At 45.5% G+C, this 22,339-nt stretch overlaps 2 protein-coding genes across 4 annotated transcripts in view; both read right to left on the bottom strand.

Moving 5' to 3' along the window:
* TMEM79 (transmembrane protein 79) overlaps positions 1 to 22,339 on the bottom strand; it is an 89,213-nt gene that overhangs the window by 44,131 nt on the left and 22,743 nt on the right. The gene's annotated exons all lie outside the window — the stretch shown is intronic.
* Positions 1,307 to 21,339, bottom strand: PAQR6 (progestin and adipoQ receptor family member 6). 3 transcript variants are annotated; one of them, XM_081968609.1, is made up of 8 exons: positions 21,242 to 21,339; positions 18,389 to 18,642; positions 15,428 to 15,555; positions 13,396 to 13,601; positions 12,207 to 12,333; positions 10,492 to 10,588; positions 5,167 to 5,311; positions 1,307 to 3,975 (listed from the first exon to the last, which is right to left on the bottom strand). In XM_081968609.1, the coding sequence occupies exons 2-8, from the start codon at positions 18,437 to 18,439 to the stop codon at positions 3,704 to 3,706; spliced, it is 1,026 nt and encodes a 341-aa protein (XP_081824735.1). In that variant the 5' UTR covers positions 18,440 to 18,642; positions 21,242 to 21,339; the 3' UTR covers positions 1,307 to 3,703. The 3 variants fall into 3 exon arrangements, with proteins under 3 accessions (XP_081824735.1, XP_081824736.1, XP_081824737.1); XM_081968610.1 differs by having other exon boundaries at positions 18,389 to 18,571; positions 21,242 to 21,321; XM_081968611.1 differs by lacking the exons at positions 15,428 to 15,555; positions 21,242 to 21,339 and having other exon boundaries at positions 18,389 to 18,414.

Raw genomic sequence — 22,339 nt, 5'->3', positions numbered from 1 at the left:
TCTGTATTCAATGAAGAAGTTATAGGTCAGAAGCGACCCAGCAATAAAATCCAGTTAATAGAAGCAATCAAACCCATCCAGCAACTGGGCAGAGAACCGGTTGCTAAACTTTTTCAATTCACCACTGGTTACATGTTTAGTTACTATGGGAAGCTTTTTGAGACACGGAGAAAAGAAGTTGGCAAAAATGTGGGTTGACTGAACTACCACGTCAGTGAAAACTCGCAAAATTGTATTCCCAACTACTTATGTACTTACAGAATTATATAATTTAATCTCCTTGAGGCCTCGAACAGAGGGTTGGACTAGAGGACCTCCGAGGTCCCTTTTTATGTTCTACTTAGAGTTCATTAGGGACTTTCCAAACAAACAAGCATTGAAAAAAATATATTAACTGGTTTCAAATTTTATTTTTTCCCCATCTTTCTAGCTTTGAAGCAAGTTTGTTTCATTTCAAACATCAGTCTTATCCTCCTTTTACAAAAATAAACCACCTCTTAATTTTGTTAAGACAGCAAAGGATGTAGTTTCTCAGCATGGTTTCATTAATTTATTTTTGGGTTTTACTTGATGAGTTTTATTTATTTTTAGCAGCAAGCACGAGCTGTCCAAACAGGAATTGATATAACTGTTCAAAATACATTGGGGCTGCCTCACAACAGCTAAAGGACAGGGAGTTAATTAAAAGTTATTGTGCGAAGGATTGATCAAGTCCATTGATAAAATTCTCAGGACAGATCCATATATACGGGGATAACCAAACTTAGTTAGACGCCTGTGTGATGGGAACAGTCAACCCCGTTGCTTATCCTAAGTTTTTGAGCTGGGTCCTCCAAGACAACCGGTCACCAACTTGGTGGTCTGCGAGAAAATTTTGGTGGTCTGCAGAAAAATTATTTGCATTTTTTATATTGCACTAAATCAGGGATCCTCAAACTACGGCCCCTGGGAGGGATACGTGCAATGAACGCTTGTGTTGCTGCAGTCTCCTCCTTCGGGGTCTTTGGGGGAGGGTCGGAGGGGGGCAGAAATCCCGACTTGGGGTCTGCTTCAGCCTCCTGGTGGGGGGCTTTGGGCGAAGGCTGGAGGGAAGCGCCGCTGGTGGTGAAGAGCCGGAGGGCCTCGTTCCAGTGGGGCTGCATCATGGCCTGGAACTGGCTGACCATCTCAGCCCACTGAGCCTCCAGGCGCCGGTCCCTGGCCTTGCAACTCCCACAGGTCTTCCCTCTGCTTGGAAAGCCCATGCTCCTAGTCCTCAGTGAGGTGCTTTTGCTGAGCCTCCTTCTTGGTCAGATCCAATTCCAGCAACTCCTTCCTGTTGGGGCCCTAAGGAGCCCGGATGGGCTCAGGCGAGGAGTGGCTGGGAGGGGAGGGGTGAGTAGAAGCCGGCGTGGCGCCCCTCGATGTGAGTGACACCAATTTCGCCCCGCCCACCCAGTCACGTGACCACCTAGCCACGCCCACCCAGCCAGGAATTAGGAAGATCCTATTAGTGGCCCGCGGGATTTAAAATTATAAATTTAGTGATCCCTGAGGTCCGAAAGGTTGGGGACCCCACCTCCAAGCAACAGAGTTGGAGAGAAAGAGCGCCTGAAAAAGGGAAGCCTCTCCATTACAGAACTCACTGCCCAGCACTATATCCTCCTTTCCAACGCCGATTGGCCGCATTGGCTAAGCCACACCTACCGCTTCCTTTTTGGCCAATGATCTCGCAACAGGTAGTCCTCGATTTACGACCGCAATGGGTCTCCTTGTGTGTGAGAATTTCCATTTCTAAGCGAGGTCGTTCAGTGAGCCACGTTGGATTTCAGGACCATTTCGGCCACAGTTGTTAAGCAGAATCACGGCCGTTGTTAAGTGAATCGCACAGCCGTTAAGCAAATCCGGCTTCTTCCATCGACTTTGCTTGTCAAAAGCTGGCTGGGAAAGTCCCAGAGGGTGACCCACATCTCCCTAGGGATGCTGCGACAGTCATAAGTGTGAGGACAGGCCATCATTTTTATTATTCAGGCCACTGTACTTATTATGACGGCTGTTGGGCAGGTCAAACGGTTTCTAAATGAAGTTTTGTAAGTCAAGGACTAACTGTAATGCTATATAAGTGGGGCCCCTCCTCTTTGGGGCAGCCCCTCCAATACTGGAAGGCTGCTATTAAGTCCCCCCTCGTCCTTCTTTTCTCTAGACTGGCCTTCAAACCTCCACTTCATCATCTCCTCTGAACATTGGTGGCTCGCTTGCTCCGAAGATCGAAGTGAAGACCACCTGGAGATGCCTTTTCCCTCCATCTCTCTCTACAACCTGCCTCGACCCTCCAGCTGTATTTGCTACATCCTTGGTCCATCTGTTGGGGCAGCTTCCAGCTCTGTTGGCTGCCTAAACTATTTCGTTTCTTTGCAAGGTGGCTTCCGACTCTAGGGGGCGCTGCTCATCTCCGTTTCAAAGCCGGAGAGCCAGCGCTGTCCCAAGACGTCTCCGTGGTCCTGTGGCCGGCATGACTCAACGCCGAAGGCGCACGGAACGCTGTTCCCTTCCCACCAAAGGTGGTTCCTATTTTTCTACTTGCATTTTTTACCTGCTTTCGAACTGCTAGGTTGGCAGAAGCTGGGACAAGCAACGGGAGCTCACTCCATTACGCGGCGCTGGGGATTCGAACCCCCAACCTTTCTTATCAACAAGCTCAGCATCTTAGCCACTGAGCCACCGCGTCCCTTATGGCTGTCAAATGCGGAGGTTTTAAGTCTTACACAGGTAGTCCTCGACTTACAATCACAATTGGGAACCAGGATTTCCATTCCCCAAAAAGGGGGTTTGTTTAAGTCAGGGGTGTTCAAAGTTGGCAACTTTAAGACTTGTGGACTTCAACTCCCAGAATTCTGGGAGTTGAAGTCCACAAGTCTTAAAGTTGCCAAGTTTGGACACCCCTGGTTTAAGTGAATCGTGCCTCAATTTACACCTTTTTTTGCCCATGGTTGTTAAGCAAGTCACTGTTTGGATGAATTCTGCAGTCGTTTAAGCAAATCTGCCTTGCCCCATTGAGTTTTCTTGTTGGGAAGCAGCTGCCAAGGTCACAGATGGTGAACACGTGACCTCTTAAAAAGCTGGCTGCCAAACACTTGGGTTTTTATCCTGTGTCCAGCCCAACATTTTAGTCGCTAAGTGAGACATGTATTAAGGGAGATTCATCCCGTTTCACGATCTTTCCTGCCGCCGTTGTTAAGCAAATCCTCGCAGTCATTCAGTTGGTGACACAGTTGTTAAGGTCGCCAGAGGAAAAATCGCAGGACACTTCGACCGTCATAAATACGAGTCAGTGGCCAAGCGTCCGAATTAAAATGACCATCAGGATGCTACAACGAAGTGTGAGAAATGGTCGATGCCAGGATGGTTGCAAGTATGAAAAACAGCCCTTTTTCTCCAGGGTCGTCGTAGCTTAAAACGGTCACTCAATGAACCTGTTGTAAGTCGAGGCTACCCGTACAGGGAGAACTGCCTAAACTTGCACCCAGGACATTGGCACGGAGAGAAATCAAGCTAACCACGTGGTTAAGGTGCTCAGGATTGGAGTAAGGGCCCAAAGGGAAGCCCCTTCCTCTCCCAGGTTCCATTTTCCGCCACGCCCAGGCGATCTTGAGGTATGAAGGCATCACCGGTGAGCTGGCAGTGCCCGCCAGTCCAGAAGAGCCTCTGCGCTGCCCCCTGGCATCTACTTCTCCTTGGCGCCCTCCGACTCGGGGAGGCCGCCCTGCAGGATCCGGATGGAAGCCGGCAAGCGGAAGAGGGCCATGGCGAAGGCGGCAAACAGGGCGAGGTTGCCCAGCATGGTGGCACCCAGAATGGCGAAGGTATGGGTGAACATGCCCGGCGGGGTGTGGGCGCTGAGCCATGTCCGCCGAGAGTTCATGTCGCCCAGGATGGCTTCCAACTGGAAATGGGTGCCTACCACGGCACAGATGTGGAACAGCTGGTGGCTGTGGCCTACAGATAGGGGAGAGGGGAGAATAACAGAATAATAGAGTTGGAAGGGACCTTAGAGGTCATCTAGCCCAACCCCCAACCCCACCCCCAAGCAGGAGGCACTACACCATTTCTGACAGAGGGCAGTCCAGTCTCTTCTTCAAAGCCTCCAGGGATGAAGAATGAGAAAAGGACACGGAGAGGAGTGACCAAAAATAATAGCAGAGTTGGAAGGGACCTATTGGCCACCAGCCCCTCCAGCAGCCAAATCGGAGGAGGAGGCGTGGGAGTCAGGGACAGAGGCGGAATCCGGGCCGGCCGGCCATCCTCAGCTGGAGAGTCAACAGCCCCCAGGTCTGCAGGTGGCTGATGAGGAAAAGGAGGAACAGCTGGGTCCAGTGCCTGATGCCTGTATGCACACAAGGCAGAGGAGAGGAGAGCAGTGGAAATCTATGGGCCGGTCCTTGGGATGGAAGAGCCATCGCTGCTAGCAAAGCCCCAGCCAAGCTCTGGGGATCAAAGGCAGGGGGTGGAGATGAATCACGGCCTTATACCAAGGGAGTCCAACCATGGAACTTTAAGGCTTGTGGACTTCAACTCCCAGAATTCCCTTGGGCCGATCACCAGGAGATGGTGAGTTCTAGTCCATTTTAGGACTAAAAGCCAGGTTTGTGGAGTCTGGGCCGATCCCCAGGTTATGGTGAGTTCTAGTCCCGTTGGTTTGACATGGTTGAGTTACAGGTAATCCTCGACTTACAACAGCTCATTTAGTGACCATCCAAAGTTACAACGGATCTGGGGAAAAAAAGAGACTTATGACCATTTCTCACACTTTGTTGTAGCATCCTGATGGTCACTTGGTCAAAATTCGGATGCTTGGCAACGGATTCATATTTATGACGGTCGCAGTATCCCGGGGTCACACAATCCCCTTTTGCGACCTTCTGAGGAAGCCCGGTTCACTTAACAACCTTGTGACTAACTTAACAACCGCACCGATTCCCTTGACAGCTGTGGCAAGAAAAGTTGTCAAGTAGGGCCAAACTCAGTTCACAACTGTCTCGCTTAGCAACAGTAAATGTTGGAATCCATTGTGGTCGTAAGTCGAGGACTAGCTGATTTGTAAAAAATAATATAAGTGGGGTAGCAACCACACAAACCCAGCCATTTTCTGGCTTTGGATATTCTTTATAAACGCACGTCCTCGCTTACCAATGAAATCAAAGCGACCGGGGGCCAGGCGTTCCGGCAGATGCGACGCGAACAGGAAGCCGGTAAGCAGAGCAAAGAAAAGGTGGTAGAAATAGCTGGCCACAGAGTCGTTCCACGTACAATCGTCGCCGAAACAGAACAAAAGCTGAAAGGAAAGGAGACCCCCCCCTTGAGTTGGCCCTTGAAAGAGGAATCAGGGTACCGCAGGGCCCATCTTCCCCAGCCGCCCAGACCGTGGATGATGAGACGAGCACAGGAATGCTCGTGACAAGATAGGAATCGCGTTGTCGCTTTCAATTGATGTAAATTTATTCTCAATTGCCAAAACTCTTTACAGAAAGAGCGATTACGTATTTGTTGTGGCCCTCCAGTGGCCAGTGGAGCTGGCAGCAGATTCGGACAGTGAGGAGGGTTGGGGAGGAACCTGGGCCAGTCCTGGAGTCTATGGAAGGCTCTGAGGAGGGCTCTGTGTCGGAGGCAGAGAGGGGGCCAGGGCCGTCTGACAGTTATCAGCTGCCTTCAGAGTCAGACATCAGTGGGGCAGAAGAACAGCTGGAGCCTGTTCCCAGTGTGCGCATGTGCAGAGTGGCCAGACACGAAGGGAAGAGGTAAAGAACCGGGGGAGACTTGGGAGTAAAGCCACAGGTGGACGATGAATGGCCCCTCCCAGAGGAAATAGAAGAGGAGCGAAGGGGGAGTGGAGCTTGCAGGAGACCATTCGTTCGCTTAATTGGTTCGTGACTCTCCGAGACTCCTGGCCAAGTTCTGCAGAGATCGGCCTGGCAGCTCTCCAAGCCAGAGAAGGTCTGTGACTGTAAATCCTCCCTTGAAAAACTTTGCTGGAGGTGAAGGAGCAGAATTCACAATCAATTAATAAAAGAGGTTTTTATCGGGACCAGGAGTTGGCTTCAGGCTCTCGGGAAGCCTCGCTCAGAACAGTATTTCTGGACTCCCCTTTAAATATTATTTAAATAAATAAAATGGTATTTATTGTCCAGAACCGCATCAATATTTCCTCCTAATTTGAAAATTAGAATGGAGCTCTGCCTGGACAAGACCCAAATTACAGGCTGTCCCCGACTTAAAACAGTTCGTTTAGTGAACTGTTTAAAGTTACAACAGCCCTGAAAAAAGTGACTTTTGTCACCGTACAACCTGTGTAGCATCCGCATGATTATCTGATCAAGATGGTGGCCAAGATGGCGGAGCAGACGGCAGCCTTGGCAAAATGCTCTCTAATAGTTTCTCTTTTTTTTATATCATTCTCTGTGATTCACTACGGATTTCATACTCAAGAGACCAACTACTTAAGCATCAAGCAATGTTTCTTCTTTGATGAACAGCTACAGGGCTCTGCACACCACAACAACTAGACACAAGGACGGTTTTTTCCCGGATGCCATCACTCTGCTTAACAACTAATTCCCACAACACCGTCAAACAATTTACTAAGACTGTATTACTATTCTTCTTCTCTTCCTTCCTAGTACCTATCACTCCCCACTTATGACTATAACCATGTTGCTTGTATCTTTCAATTTATATTGTTTTTATTGTTTCCTAGTACGATTTGATAGCTTATTAGTAACCTTGACTCTCACTAAGTGTTGTATCTTTTGATTCTTGATGAATGTATTCTATTTTTCTTTATGTACGCTAAGAGCATCTGCACCAAAGACAACTTCCTTGTGTGTCCAATCACACTTGGCCAAGCAAGGATTCTATTCTATGCTATTCTATTCTATTCTATTCCTTATTCTATTCCTTATTCTATTCTATCCTATCCTATCCTATCCCATTCTATTCTGCTATTCTATTCTATTCCTTATTCTATTCTATACTGAATTCTATTCTATTCTATTCTGTATGTACCAATGACACATTCCTTGTTTGTCCAATCACATGTGGCCAATAAAGAATTCGTTTCTTTTCTGTTCTGTTCTGTTCTGTTCTGGGATATCCCTATCCCTATTCCTATTCCTATTCTATTTTGTATGCACCAAAGACAAATTCCTTGTGCGTCCAATAAAGAATTCTATTCTATTCTATTCTGAATTCTATTCTATTCTATTCTGAATTCTATTCTATTCTATTCTATTCTGAATTCTATTATATTCTGAATTCTATTCTATTCTATTCTATTCTGAATTCTATTCTATTCTATTCTGAATTCTATTCTATTCTATTCTATTCTGAATTCTATTCTATTCTATTCTGAATTCTATTCTATTCTATTCTATTCTATTCTGAATTCTATTCTATTCTATTCTGAATTCTATTCTATTCTATTCTATTCTGAATTCTATTCTATTCTATTCTATTCTGAATTCTATTCTGAATTCTATTCTATTCTGAATTCTATTCTATTCTGAATTCTATTCTATTCTGAATTCTATTCTATTCTATTCTATTCTGAATTCTATTCTATTCTGAATTCTATTCTATTCTGAATTCTATTCCATTCTATTCTATTCTGAATTCTATTCTATTCTGAATTCTATTCTATTCTGAATTCTATTCTATTCTGAATTCTATTCCATTCTATTCTATTCTGAATTCTATTCTATTCTGAATTCTATTCTATTCTGAATTCTATTCTATTCTATTCTCTTCTGAATTCTATTCTATTCTATTCTGAATTCTATTCTATTCTATTCTATTCTGAATTCTATTCTATTCTATTCTGAATTCTATTCTATTCTATTCTATTCTGAATTCTATTCTATTCTGAATTCTATTCTATTCTGAATTCTATTCTATTCTGAATTCTATTCTATTCTATTCTATTCTGAATTCTATTCTATTCTGAATTCTATTCTATTCTGAATTCTATTCTATTCTGAATTCTATTCCATTCTATTCTATTCTGAATTCTATTCTATTCTGAATTCTATTCTATTCTGAATTCTATTCTATTCTATTCTATTCTGAATTCTATTCTATTCTATTCTGAATTCTATTCTATTCTATTCTATTCTGAATTCTATTCTATTCTATTCTGAATTCTATTCTATTCTATTCTATTCTGAATTCTATTCTATTCTATTCTATTCTGAATTCTATTCTGAATTCTATTCTATTCTGAATTCTATTCTATTCTGAATTCTATTCTATTCTGAATTCTATTCTATTCTATTCTATTCTGAATTCTATTCTATTCTGAATTCTATTCTATTCTGAATTCTATTCCATTCTATTCTATTCTGAATTCTATTCTATTCTGAATTCTATTCTATTCTGAATTCTATTCCATTCTATTCTATTCTGAATTCTATTCTATTCTGAATTCTATTCTATTCTGAATTCTATTCTATTCTATTCTCTTCTGAATTCTATTCTATTCTATTCTGAATTCTATTCTATTCTATTCTATTCTATTCTGAATTCTATTCTATTCTATTCTGAATTCTATTCTATTCTATTCTATTCTGAATTCTATTCTATTCTGAATTCTATTCTATTCTGAATTCTATTCTATTCTGAATTCTATTCTATTCTATTCTATTCTGAATTCTATTCTATTCTGAATTCTATTCTATTCTGAATTCTATTCTATTCTGAATTCTATTCCATTCTATTCTATTCTGAATTCTATTCTATTCTGAATTCTATTCTATTCTGAATTCTATTCTATTCTGAATTCTATTCCATTCTATTCTATTCTGAATTCTATTCTATTCTATTCTATTCTGAATTCTATTCTATTCTGAATTCTATTCTATTCTGAATTCTATTCTATTCTGAATTCTATTCTATTCTATTCTATTCTGAATTCTATTCTATTCTGAATTCTATTCTATTCTGAATTCTATTCCATTCTATTCTATTCTGAATTCTATTCTATTCTGAATTCTATTCTATTCTGAATTCTATTCCATTCTATTCTATTCTGAATTCTATTCTATTCTGAATTCTATTCTATTCTGAATTCTATTCTATTCTGAATTCTATTCCATTCTATTCTATTCTGAATTCTATTCTATTCTATTCTATTCTGAATTCTATTCTATTCTATTCTATTCTATTCTGAATTCTATTCTATTCTATTCTGAATTCTATTCTATTCTATTCTATTCTGAATTCTATTCTATTCTATTCTATTCTGAATTCTATTCTGAATTCTATTCTATTCTGAATTCTATTCTATTCTGAATTCTATTCTATTCTGAATTCTATTCTATTCTATTCTGAATTCTATTCTATTCTGAATTCTATTCTATTCTGAATTCTATTCTATTCTATTCTATTCTGAATTCTATTCTATTCTATTCTGAATTCTATTCTATTCTATTCTATTCTGAATTCTATTCTATTCTATTCTATTCTGAATTCTATTCTGAATTCTATTCTATTCTGAATTCTATTCTATTCTGAATTCTATTCTATTCTGAATTCTATTCTATTCTATTCTGAATTCTATTCTATTCTGAATTCTATTCTATTCTGAATTCTATTCTATTCTATTCTATTCTGAATTCTATTCTATTCTATTCTGAATTCTATTCTATTCTATTCTATTCTGAATTCTGTTCTGTTCTATTCTGAATTCTATTCTATTCTATTCTATTCTGAATTCTGTTCTGTTCCTGTTCCATTCTATTCTATTCCATTCCATTCCATTCCATTCCATTCCATTCCATTCCATTCCATTCTATTCTATTCTATTCTATTCTATTCTGAATTCTATTCTATTCTGAATTCTATTCTATTCTGAATTCTATTCTATTCTATTCTATTCTGAATTCTATTCTACTCTACTCTACTCTACATGCACCAAAGACAAATTCCTTGTGTGTCCAATCACACTTGGTCAATAAAGAATTCTATAATACTATAATAAAATTTGGACACTTGGGCAACTGTTTCATATTTATGACGGTTGCAGTCTCCCAAAATCATGTGATTCCCCCTTTTGCGACCTTCTCACAAGCATAGTCAATGGGGAAGCCAGATAATAACTACACTGCTAACTTAAACACCTGCAATGATTCGCTTAACAAATGCAAAACAGCTCGAAACGCGGGTCAAAAATCATTTAACAAAGGTCTTGCTTAACCACAGAATTTCGGGGCTCGATTGTGGTTGTAAGTTGAGGACTACCTGTGCAAATCTCCGTGATAGCCTTATAATAACGGGAGGAGCCCTTTTCTCCACCCATCGTGCAGCTGAGGGCTGGGCGTCCTCTTATCTAGCCATTCCCCAGGAAGCATCTCTTCCCCTCTGCCAAGGTCAGCTCCCCTTGCAGGCTGCCTTCCGGGGGAAAGGCTCCTCTCCTTATGTGGGTGTGGAGGGGGGGCACAGTCCTTCCCTCCCTCTGGGCCTTACCCTGAAGAAGAGTGGGATGTTGTCAAAGAAGAATGGGTAGACGAAAGCGGCCATCCGTGCAGCCTTGCTCCAGCGGGGCCACTCCAGCTCCAGGAACCTAGAGTGGGAGGAGAAGGAGGAGGAGGAAGAGGAGGGGGGAGAAGAGCAGGAGGAGGAAGAGAAGAGGAAGAAGAAGTAGCAGGAGGAGAGGAAGGAGGAGAAGAAAAGAGTAGAAGGAGCAGGAAGAACAGGAGGGAGGGGAGGAGGAGGAGGAGGAGGACAAAAGAAGAGGGGAGGAGGAAGAACAGGAGGAGGGGAAGGAGGAGGGGGGAAAAGAGGATAAGGAGCAGGAGGAGCAGGAAGAACAGGAGGGAGGGGAGGAGGAGGACAAGAAGAAGAGGGGAGAGGGAGAAGGCGGAAGAGCAGGAGGAGGGGATGGAGGAGGAGAAGAAAAGAGGAAGAGAAGGAGTGGGAGCAGGAAGAACAGGAGGAGGGGAAGGAAGAGGAGAAGAAAAGAAAGAAGATGAGGAGGAGGAAAAGTAACAGGAGGAAGAGGAAGAAGAGGAGGAGTGGGGAGGAGAAGAAGGAAGAAGAGGAGAAGTAACAGGATGAGCAGGAAGAGCAGAAGGAGGGGAAGGAGCAGGAGAAGAAGAGGAAGAAGATGAGGAGGAGGAGAAGTAACAGGAGGAGCAGGAAGAACAGGAGGAGGGGAAGGAGGAGGAGAGGAAGAAGAGGAGGAGGAGGAGAAGTAACAGGAGATCAGGAAGAGCAGAAGGAATGGGAGGAGAAAAGATTAGAAGGAGCAGGAGAAGCAGGAAGAACAGGAGGAAGGGGAGGAGGAGGAGGAGAAGAGGAGGAGGAGGGGAAGGAGGAAGAGGAGAAAAGAGGTGGAGAAGGAGTGGGAGGAGGAAGAACAGGAGGAGGGGAAGGAAGAGGAGAAGAAGAGGAAGGAGGAGAAGGAAAAGTAGCAGGAGGAGCAGGAAGAGGAAGAGTGGGGAGGAGAAGAAGGAAGAAGAGGAGGAGAAGTAACAAGATGAGCAGGAAGAGCAGAAGGAGGGGAAGGAGGAGGAGAAGAAGAGGAAGAAGATGAGGAGGTGGAAAAGTAACAGGAGGGAGAAAGAACAGGAGGAGGAGAGGAAGAAGAGGAGGAGGGGAAGTAACAGAAGGAGCAGGAAGAACAGGAGGAGGGGAAGGAGGAGGAGAGGAAGAAGAGGAGGAGGGGAAGTAACAGAAGGAGCAGGAAGAACAGGAGGAGGGGAAGGAGGAGGAGGAGGAGGAGAGGAAGAAGAGGAGGAGGAGAAGTAACAGGAGGATCAGGAAGAGCAGAAGGAATGGGAGGAGAAAAGATTAGAAGGAGCAGGAGAAGCAGGAAGAACAGGAGGAAGGGGAGGAGGAGGAGGAGGAGAAGAGGAGGAGGAGGGGAAGGAGGAGGAGGAGAAAAGAGGTGGAGAAGGAGTGGGAGGAGGAAGAACAAGAGGAAGGGGAGGAGGAGGAGGAGGAGGAGGAGAAGAGGGGAGGGGGAAAAGGAGGAAGAAGAAGCGTCCTGACAGTGAGAACAATTCACCAGTGGAACAGCTTGCTACCAGACCTTGTGGGTGTTCCATCACTGGAGGTTTTTAAGAAGAGACAGGACAGCCATCCATCTGGAATGGTGGAGGGTCTCCTGCTTGAGTAAAGGGGGCTGGACTAGAAGACCTCCAAGGTCCCTTCCAACTCTGTTCTTCTGAAATACCTACCGAGAATAGCAAGAGAGGCTGGTGCAGATCAAAGAATTCATGGCAGCCATGGGGACAAAGTAGCGGTGTCCCAGGCTGTTGACCCAGCGATCCGGCATCGCGTAGGTGCCATATATAAAGGCACAGCCTGAAACACACACAAGGACATGGTTAGAGGGGCGGGGCTTCTAATCCAGCCTCTTTGCCGAGGCTCAGGATTGCGCAATACTTTGCATTGGACTCCCTGTCCCATGGGGTGGGAGGGGGGGGGGCAAGAGTTCTCAAGCCCATCTTCTGACTGCACTGCATTTCGTGGTTGCAGTGCAAAAACAGAGCAGTTAAGGATGGAGTGAGGGAGTAGATAAAATGCACATTTCATTCACCGCAGTGTTTCCCAGGCTTGGCCCCTTAAAGATGGGTGGACTTCAACTCCCAGAATTCCCCAGCCAACATAGCTGGCTGGGGAATTCTGGGAGCTGAAGTCCACATACTTAAAGCATGCCGGCTGGGGAACTCTGGGAGTTGAAGTCCATGTAAGATTTAGAAACTCTGGTTCATTCTCTTCCCCAACCTGGCACCTTCCTTTGAGGTTGCAACTTCCAGAATCATCATCCTCTTTTAACGACCCCATAATCCCTTGCAGGGTGGAGTCTGGGCAACTGAATGGAGCTCAGTGTTTACTGGCCAGATGCCCTTCCTGTTGCCAGAGCGGAGTGTTGTTCAGCAGATATATTCTCATTGTGCCCAGAGAGAGAAATATCTGCCTCTACCCAGGATCGAACTCACAGCCTCCTGATTGTGAGACGAGAACTCCGCCTCTAGACCACCACACCGCTCAGCTGCAGCTTCCAGAACGCCCCCAGCAAATTCGGCATTTGGTCGGCTGTGGATTTGGAGAATTGTAGTCCCAACCCAGGGGTGGGTTACTGCTGGCATTACTGTTGATTCACTTCACACACATGTTGCTTGCGCATGCGCGGTTGCCTGTAATTTGTTCTGCGCACGAGCAGAACACTATAAAATGACTAAAAAACATGCCGGCAACAGCATGGGCTACCGAGGAGCCGGTTTGAGGGCATGGCCAGCCTGCTGTCCGTACCAGTTCGGCGTCCCAATTTCCACTGCGAACCGGTAGCAACCCAATTCTGCCCCAACCCTCGGAAAGGAGAGACAGGGAGAAGGTCAACCTTCGAACCACAAGCTCCCTTACCCAAACTATAGAGGCTGAGGGCATTGTAGTCCAAGAAGTAGCAGATGTGTCGCGCATGGGTGGACATGGTGCTGAAGGTGTGAGCACAGCTGGACGCAAAGGGATAGAGGCACACCAGAGACATGTAGGCCAGGAATGGCCAGCTGTAGGTGTCGGTCCAAAGGTCCAGGCAATAAGAGAGCATCACGAAACGCCATAAGAAATACCTGGAAGATATAAAATGTGTTTTATAGGTGGCACTAGCAAAGACGTTTAAAAACATGGCCGCTCCTTATTGGAAATGTATCCAGACACCGGGCTTTCATGTTGGATGAAAATACAAGCATGGTTAGAAAAAATGAGAAAGCAACATATAGATGTGAAGCCAGAAATATTCTTCTTAGACATAATACCAGAAAGCTATAATAAAGGGAATACATATTTAATGCTTCACCTGTTGACAGGGTTGTGGCCTGCCAGCAGCCAGGGGAGCTGGCAGCCGATTCGGACAGTGAGGAGGTTGGGGAGGAACATGGGCCAGTCCTGGAGTCTGGGGAAGGCTCGGACGAGGGCTCTGCGTCGGAGGTAGAGATGGGGCTGAGGCTGTCTAGCAGTGATCAGGTGCCTATGGAGCTAGAGAGCAGTGAGGCAGAAGAACAGCTGGAGCCTGTTCCCAGTGTGCGCATGTGCAGAGCTTCCAGAAGAAAAGAACAGCTAAGAAATCAGGGTTGGCTTGGGAGTAAAGCCGCAGGTGGACGGTGAATGGCCCCTCCCATAGGGAATAAAAGAGGAGCGAAAGGGGAGGGGGCTTTTGCAGGAAACAATTCGTTCGTTCGTTCGTTTCAGGAGTGTGAAGATCTGTCCGTGAGTCTCAGAGACTCTGTGCCCAGAGTCTTTCCTTGCACAGCACCTCATTTGGGAAAATATTGACATGGCAGCTCTCCAAGCTAGATAAGGTCTGTGGTCATAAATCCTCCTTTGAAAGACTGTTTGCCAGGTCTTGCTGAATGTGAAGGAGAGGAATTCACATTTGTTTAGTAAAAGGGGTTTTTTATCGTCCTGATAAAACCCCTTTTATTTAGGTGAAAGGGAATTCCTCTCCAGCAAAGTCCCGGCCAAGAGTCTTTCGAGAGATTCCACAACTACAGCCCTTTATCAGGCTTGGAGAGCTGCAAGGCCGATATCTTCCGAACTCCAAGCTGTAGCAGCAATTCCTTGGCAAGAAGTCAGGAACAGATCTTCACCCAAATGAATTGAACTAATGGTCTCCTGCAAACTCCACTCCCCTTTCGCTCCTCTTTTATTTCCTCTGGGAGGGGCCATTCACTGTCCAGCTGTGGCTTTACTCCCGAGTCAACCCTTGTTCCTTAGCTGTTCCCTTCATCTGGCAGCTCTGTGCATGCGCACACTGGGAACAGGCTCCAGCTGTTCCTCTGCCTCACTGATGTCTGACTCTGAAGGTAGCTGATAACTGGCATACGGCCCTGGCCCCCTCTCTGTCATCGATGCAGAGCCCTCCTCAGAGCCTTCCCCAGACTCCAGGACTGGCCCGTGTTCCTCCTCAACCTTCTCACTGTCCAAATCTGCTGCCAGCACTGCTGGCGGGCCACAAAAATGTGCAATGGTTGTAAGTACGAACCGGTAGTGGTAATTTGGCCTGGGCCGTAGAAGCAGCAGCGACCCAGGCTGGCCACACCCCCAAACCAGTTCCCCAGTCTCTGCTGCTGTTGCTGGCATGCTTTTTATTAGTTTTTAATGGTCTTTGTGCATGTGTAGAACAGTTAATAGTGAACTGCGCATGCGCGAGCAATGAGCAAAGCACGCACAAAGCAAACTGGTACCAAAGCCGGTAGGAACCCACCCCTGCACTAAATGAATGTTGTAAGTCGAGGATTAGCTGTAATTCCTCCAGGGAGACAAACAGCAGGGCCGTGGTACAATTGGACAAAGAGAAGAAGAAGAGAGGAAGAGGAGAAGAGAGGAGGAGGAGGAGAAGAGAGGAAGAGCAGGTATCAACCAACCCCGGAACTGTGGCTAAAATCCACAGACTTACCAAGTTGGAAGGAAGTGAGTCCAAATATTGATGGTTTCGTTGTTCAGTTGGAAGGAGCTGAGGACGCAATCCAACGCAGAACTTTTGGGGTGTCGGTACCCCGACATGATACCTTCTTCCCAGAAAATCTACAAGATAAAAAGCGAGGAATCCCAAAAAATGTTGGGATTGCAATCCCCATGTTTCTGGGAACCCTGAGAGTGGTAGTCTCCATTGAGGCTCAACACTCCTCAAAATTAACAGAATAACGGAAGAGTTGGAAGGAAGGGACCTTAGAGGTCTTCTAGTCCAACCCCCTGCTCAAGTAGGAGGCCCTGCTCTCCTCCTTCTCCTCCTCTTCCTCCTCTGAATAATAATAAGTTGTGAGGGACCTTGGAAGTCTTCTACTTTAATGCCCTGCTCAAAGAGAAGACACTTGTTGTCTCCTCCTCCTCCTCCTCCTCCTCCTCCTCCTCCTCCTCCTCCTCCTCCTCCTCCTCCTCCTCCTCCTCCTCCTCCTCCTCCTCCTCCAAGTTGAGGACTACCTGCAGGAAAGTCCTTAGAACTTCACTAAGTGATTCATAGCTACTGTTTAGCATGACCTTTGTCATGCTTAGTACCATATTACCATAGTATTAATATGACATGCATATCAACTTGCCATGGACAACTATGAGACAATTGAACAGTTCAATTTAATTATTTAAAATTAAAAAAATACTGTAATTTTTGTCTTTCGCATTTCATTCTGTTCACTCGCATCCTTTTTTAAAATGATTCTGTGCCATCATTTCTTTGATATTAGCATAACCCTTGTCCCGTAGTGAGTTGGCCATTGCAAGTTGGCCATAATGAGTTGACCGTGGTAAGTTGGCCATAATGAGTTGACCATGGCAAGTTGGCCATAATGAGTTGGCCATGGCAAGATGGCCATAATGAGTTGACCATGGCAAGATGGCCATAATAAGTTGACCATGGCAAGATGGCCATAATGAGTTGGCCATGGCAAGTTGGCCATAATGAGTTGGCCATGGCAAGTTGGCCATGAGTTGGCCATGGCAAGTTGGCTATGGTGAGTTATCCCATGATCAGAGTTGGCCATAATGAGTTGGCTATGGCAAGTTGGCCATGAGTTGGCCATGGCAAGTTGGCCATGAGTTGGCTATAATGAGTTGACCATGGCAAGTTGGCCATAATAAGTTGGCCATGGCAAGTTGGCCATAATAAGTTGGCCATGGCAAGTTGGCCATAAGTTGACCGTGGCAAGTTGGCCATAAGTTGACCGTGGCAAGTTGGCCATAATGAGTTGGCCATGGCAAGTTGGCCATAATGAGTTGGCCATTGCAAGTTGGCCATGGCAAGTTGGCCATGAGTTGGCCATAATGAGTTGGCCATGGCAAGTTGGCTATGGTGAGTTATCCCATGATCAGTTGGCCATAGCAAACTATCATAGACCTCCCCAGAGCGTGCCTAGCCTGTCCCCCCTGGTGAGGCTTGGGAGTCCCATGGGTAGTTGGTTTCATGCCATGAGGAGTTCAAAGGAGACCTCCATTGCCCTGAATGGGAACTTGGAAGGAAACTGGGAGTCAGAGCAGCTTGTACAAGAGGGGTGTGACAACAGTAAGACCAGGGGTGTATCCAACACCATCACAAAGAAGAGGGGATCGACATTCTCCAAAGCCGCCGCAGCACAGGACAAAAAGAACATGTTGGAATCTGTTAATGAGAGATCCCACCTAGGACTGAGGAGGAATTTCCTGACAGTGGGAACAATTAATCAGTGGAACAGCTTTCCTCCAGAGGTTGTGTGTCTTCCATTGTTGGGGGTTTTCAAGGAGATTAGAGCACCATTTGATTGGGAAGATCTAAGGTCTCCTGGCTTGAGTGGGGGGTTGGACTAGAAGACCTCTGAGATCTCTTCCAGTCCTATGATTCCTTCCTGAATCATGAGGGCAGGACAAGAGAAATCCAACCAAAAATTAAGGAGAAACTTCCTAACAGTGAGGACAATTAACCAGTGGAACAGCTTGCCACCAGAGGTTGTGGGTGCTCCATCACTGGAGGTTTTTAAGAAGAGACTGGACGGCCACCTGTCTGAAATAAGGTCTCCTGCTTGAGCAAGGGGGATGGACTAGAAGACCTCCAAGGTCCCTTCCAACTCTGTTATTCTGTAAGGGTCTCCTGCTTGAGCAAAGGGGCTGGACTAGATGACCTCCAAGGTCCCTTCCAACTCTGTTATTCTGTAAGGATCTCCTGCTTGATCAAGGGGGCTGGACTAGATGACCTCCAAGGTCCCTTCCAACTCTGTTATTCTGTAAGGGTCTCCTGCTTGATCAAGGGGGCTGGACTAGATGACCTCCAAGGTCCCTTCCAACTCTGTTATTCTGTAAGGCTCTCCTGCTTCATCAAGGGGGCTGGACTAGAAGACCTCCAAGGTCCCTTCCAACTCTGTTATTCTGTAAGGGTCTCCTGCTTGAGCAAAGGGGCTGGACTAGAAGACCTCCAAGGTCCCTTCCAACTCTGTTACTCTCTAAGGGTCTCCTGCGTGAGCAAAGGGGCTGTACTAGAAGACCTCCAAGGTCCCTTCCAACTCTGTTATTCTCTAAGGAACTCCTGCTTGAGCAAAGGGGCTGGACTAGAAGACCTCCAAGGTCCCTTCCAACTCTGTTACTCTCTAAGGGTCTCCTGCTTGAGCAAAGGGGATGGACTAGAAGACCTCCAAGGTCCCTTCCAACTCTGTTATTCTCTAAGGAACTCCTGCTTGAGCAAGGGGTTCTGGACTAGATGATCTCCAAGTTCCCTTCCAACTCTGTCATTCTGTAAGGATCTCCTGCCTGAGTAAGGGGGGGTGGACTAGAAGACCTCCAAGGTCCCTTCCAACTCTGTCATTCCGTAAGGATCTCCTGCTTGAGTAAGGGGGCTAGACTAGATGACCTCCAAGGTCCCTTCCAACTCTGTTATTCCGTATTCTGAGTGACTCACCCGAGGGACTTGATGGATTCTGAAGATTTCAGGCAACTTGATGGTGAGCATTTCTGGAGATGAGAGGCAGGATTCTTCTTAAAGGTATATAGACATATATACGTCGTATCCCCAAAATAATCTGTCCTCAGGAGATGCTGCTCGGTGGTCCTTGGTCGTTGGTGATGAAGGTCCCCACCTTGGCTGGGACAGGACACAATAGCTTCAGCATTGGTGGTCTGGCTTGGTTCCACCACAGGAAGCTAATTCTGCCACTGAATTAAAAATGACAGCTTCTTTGATATGTCCAGAACTGACCGCTAATCCAAAACATTGGAGAATTGTCCAAAACAAAACAAAAAAGGGATTAAAGAATCACCTTGCAAAGCCCGATTGTGTCCTTTCACAAGTATACAGGTGTCTTTTCTCTAATTCAGCTCTAATTCAACTCCATCTTGTTGATTTTAAGATGGGTGGACTTCAACTCCCAGAATTCCTCAGCCGCGGTTGGGGAATTCTGGGAATTGAAGTCCACCCACCTGAAAATCACCAAGGTTGAGAAACAGCTCTTAGACTAAAATAAAAGCAGTTAAATCATATTCTCTCTCTCTCTTTCTTATGTCTCTCTTCCTCCCGCCTTCTCTCTTTCTTGTTTCTCCTTCTTTCTCTCTCCCTCCCTCTCTTTTTATTTCTCCTTCTTCCTCCCTCTTTCTCCCTCGCCCTCTCTCCTCTCTTTCTTATTTCTCTCTCTCCTTCCTTCTTATTTCTCCTTCCTCCCTTTCTTATTTCTCCCGCCCTCCCTCTCCTTCTCTTTCTTAATTCTCCTTCTCTCCCTATCTCCCTCCCTCTCCTTCTCTCCTCTTTCTTATTTCTCTCTCCCACTCTCTCTCTCCTTTCTTATTTCTCCCTCCCTCTCTTTCTTTCTTTCTTTCTCCCTCCCTCTCTCCTTCTTTCTTAATTCTTCTTCTCTCTCCCTCCCTCCCTCTCCTTCTCTCCTCTTTCTTATTTCTCTCCCTCTCTCTCTCTCCTTTCTTATTTCTCCCTCCCTGCTCTCTTTCTTATTTCTCCCTCCCTCCCTCTCCTTCTCTCTTTCTTAATTCTCCTTCTCTCTCCCTCCATCCCTCTCCTTCTCTCCTTCTTTCTTATTTCTCCCTCCCCTCTTTTTCTTATTTCTCCCTCCCTCTTCTTCTCTTTCTTAATTCTCCTTCTCTCCCCCTCCCTCTCCTTCTCTCCTCTCTCTTTCTTATCTCTCCTTCTTTCTCTCCCTCTCTTTCTCTCTTTGTTATTTCTCTCTCTCTCCCTCCCTCCTTCTCCATTGCTTGACATTCTTCAATCACAATCACGACTTTCAATATCACTTCTCTAAGAAAATCAAAAGTTCGCATTCACAACCCAAAATGAGGTAATGGAACCAGGTACCACTTCCAACTAATAAAAACACTTCAAAGACTTTGCAGCCAGGACCAATCCAGAGCCTCCAGCTCTGGGTCTCCCTTCTCAAACACTTCCCTACCCCAAAATGCTAAAAAGAAACCCTGAACGTTTATTTTACAGGTGGACTCATAAGGCGTTTGTGGAAGGAAACGATGCAAAATTCCGAGGCTTTCAACAGGAAGCCTCTTTTCTTTTGTTTTGTGGTTGTTTTTTCCCTTGGCTGCAACACCTAAAATTGCAGCTGCAGGGAAGGTCCAGACTTTCAACCCTGAAGGCAGCCGATGAAGGTGAGAAACGTAGCACGCTGCCTCCCCCGCCCCCCCCCCCCATCCTGAAAAACTTTGAACAGCATCTTGGAAAGCTAGAAACTCTTTTTTAAAAAGAGAGAAGGGAAGAAGGAAGGAAGGACTGAATGAAAAGCAGAAGGAAGGAAGGACTGAATGAAAGAAAAGCATAAGGAGGAAGGAGGAAGGAAGTAAAGACTGAATGAAAGAAAAGGAGAAGGAAGGAAGGAGGGAGGGAGGAAGGACTGAATGAAAGAAAAGCAGAAGGAAGAAAGGTGAATGAAAGAAAAGGAGAAAGAAGGACCGAATGAAAGAAAAGAAAAGGAGAAGAAAGGAAGGAGGAAAGAAGGAAGGACTGAATGGAAAAAGAAGGAAGGAAGGAAAGACTGAATGAAAGAAAAGGGGGAGGAAGGAGGAAGGAAGGAAAGACTGAATGAAAAAAAAGCAGAAGGAAGGAAGGAGGAAGGACTGAATGAAAAAAAGGAGAAGGAAGGAAGGACTGAATGAAAGAAAAGCAGGAGGAAGAAAGGTGAATGAAAGAAAAGGAGAAAGAAGGACTGAATGAAAGAAAAGGAGAAGGAAGGAAGGAGGAAAGAAGGAAGGACTGAATGGAAAAAAAGAAGGAAGGAAGGAAAGACTGAAGGAAAGAAAAGAAGGAAGGACTGAATTAAAGAAAAGAAAACGAGAAGGGAGGAAGGAAGGAAGGACTGAATAAAAGAAAAGGAGAAGGAAGAAAGGAGGAAGGAAGGACTGAATGGAAAAAAAGGAAAAAGAAGGAAGGACTGAATGGAAAAAAAGGAGAAGGAAGGAAGGAAAGACTGAATGAAAGAAAAGAAGGAAGGACTGAATGAAAGAAAAGAAAATGAGAAGGGAGGAAGGAAGGAAAGACTGAATGAAAGAAAAGGGGGAGGAAGGAGGAAGGAAGGAAGGACTGAATAAAAGAAAAGGAGAAGGACAGAAGGAAAGACTGAATGGAAAAAAGGAGAAGGAAGGAAGGAGGACAGGAGGGGAGGGAGGGAGGTAAGGAAGGAAGGACTGAATGAAAGAAAAGCAGAAGGAAGAAAGGAGGAAGGAAGGAAGGAAGGAAGGAAGGAAGTCCAGCTCTCCTTGGAAGAGTGGAATAAAACCAAGCAACTCTTGGAGATCCAAGCCATACCTTCTGCGGAGAGGAGGGGGCTTACTGGGGGGAACCGTCCAGCCCCCCAACAAAACCGCTTCCCTCTCATTGGTGCCCCGGGGCCTTCCGGATTGCTGCAAGTTCCTTGACTGTCTGGGTTGGTCTCCTCCCTCCCTCCTTCCTTCCTTCCTTCCTTTTCCTTCCTTCCTTCCAACTTGCCAGCCCTGGTGATGGACGCCTGCCAAGACTGCCCTCCCCGGCCGGCCAGAGGGAATGAAAAGGGGCCTGTTGTCACAGGAGCCACAACCCGAAACCCAGGAGGCAAGAAAGAAACGCATTGAAAGTCCATCGGCTTCTTTCTTCCTCCCCCTTCCCCCCCACCCCCCAAAGACTAGCAAAACAACAGCAAAATTCTGCCTTTGTGGCTGCAGGTTTAGGACAGGCCAGAGTGAGGTCCAGGCACGGACGTTTGTCTGTCTCTGTGTGTGTGTGTGTGTGTGTGTGTTTCTCCAAAGGCTCTTTTGGGGGGGAGGGGGAGAGGTGGGACCACATATTGGAAAGGTGCAAACAGTCGCCCTGAGAGAGAGAGAGAGAAAGAAAGGAAGGAAGAAAGAATAAAGGAAGGAGAGAGAGAGAAGGAAGTAGGAGAGAAAGAGGGAGAGAGAAAGAAAGAAGAGAAAGGAAGAATGAAGGAGAGAAAGGAAGAAAAGAAAGAAAGATGGAAAGAAAGAAAAGAGAGAGAAAGGAAGAAGAAAAAGACAGAAAAAAAGAAAAAGGAAGAAAGGAAGAAATAAGAGAAAGGCAGAAAGGAAGAAAGGAAGAGAAAGACAGAAAAAAGAAAAAGGAAGAAAGAGAAGGAGAAAAAAGGAAGAAAGAGAAAGGCAGAAAAAAGAGGGAGAGAAAATGAGAAAAATAAAGATAAGAGAAAAGTAAAGAAGAAAGAAAGAAAGAAAGAAAGAAAGAAAGAAAGAAAGAAAGAAAGAAAGAAAGAAAGAAAGAAAGAAAGGACTCTTCTGTTGGGAGGGATCGGCCTTATTGCCTGGCAAGGCACTTGAGGGCGATGGGGTGATTTAAGGACACGAGGGCCTTTTGGCTGCTGGAGCAGCAGAGCCGAGAAAGGCAAAAACTTTCAGCCAA

This window comes from Natrix helvetica, assembly GCF_964273705.1.
Source record: "Natrix helvetica genome assembly, chromosome: 16".
In the NCBI taxonomy this organism is placed as follows: domain Eukaryota; kingdom Metazoa; phylum Chordata; class Lepidosauria; order Squamata; family Natricidae; genus Natrix; species Natrix helvetica.
The sequence above is the reverse complement of the archived record's forward strand: the minus strand, read 5'-3'. Positions and strand labels throughout refer to the sequence as shown.

What these genes read in the sequence shown, in the direction of transcription:
- PAQR6 (XM_081968609.1), bottom strand. Translation starts at nt 18,439, where the DNA reads ATGCTCACCATCAAGTTGCCTGAAATCTTCAGAATCCATCAAGTCCCT. An exon ending in ACTCACTTCCTTCCAACTTG is followed by an intron (nt 13,602 to 15,427) that starts GTAAGTCTGTGG and finishes TATATCTTCCAG; the next exon opens with GTATTTCTTATGGCGTTTCG. An exon ending in ACATCCCACTCTTCTTCAGG is followed by an intron (nt 5,312 to 10,491) that starts GTAAGGCCCAGA and finishes CTTTCCTTTCAG; the next exon opens with CTTTTGTTCTGTTTCGGCGA.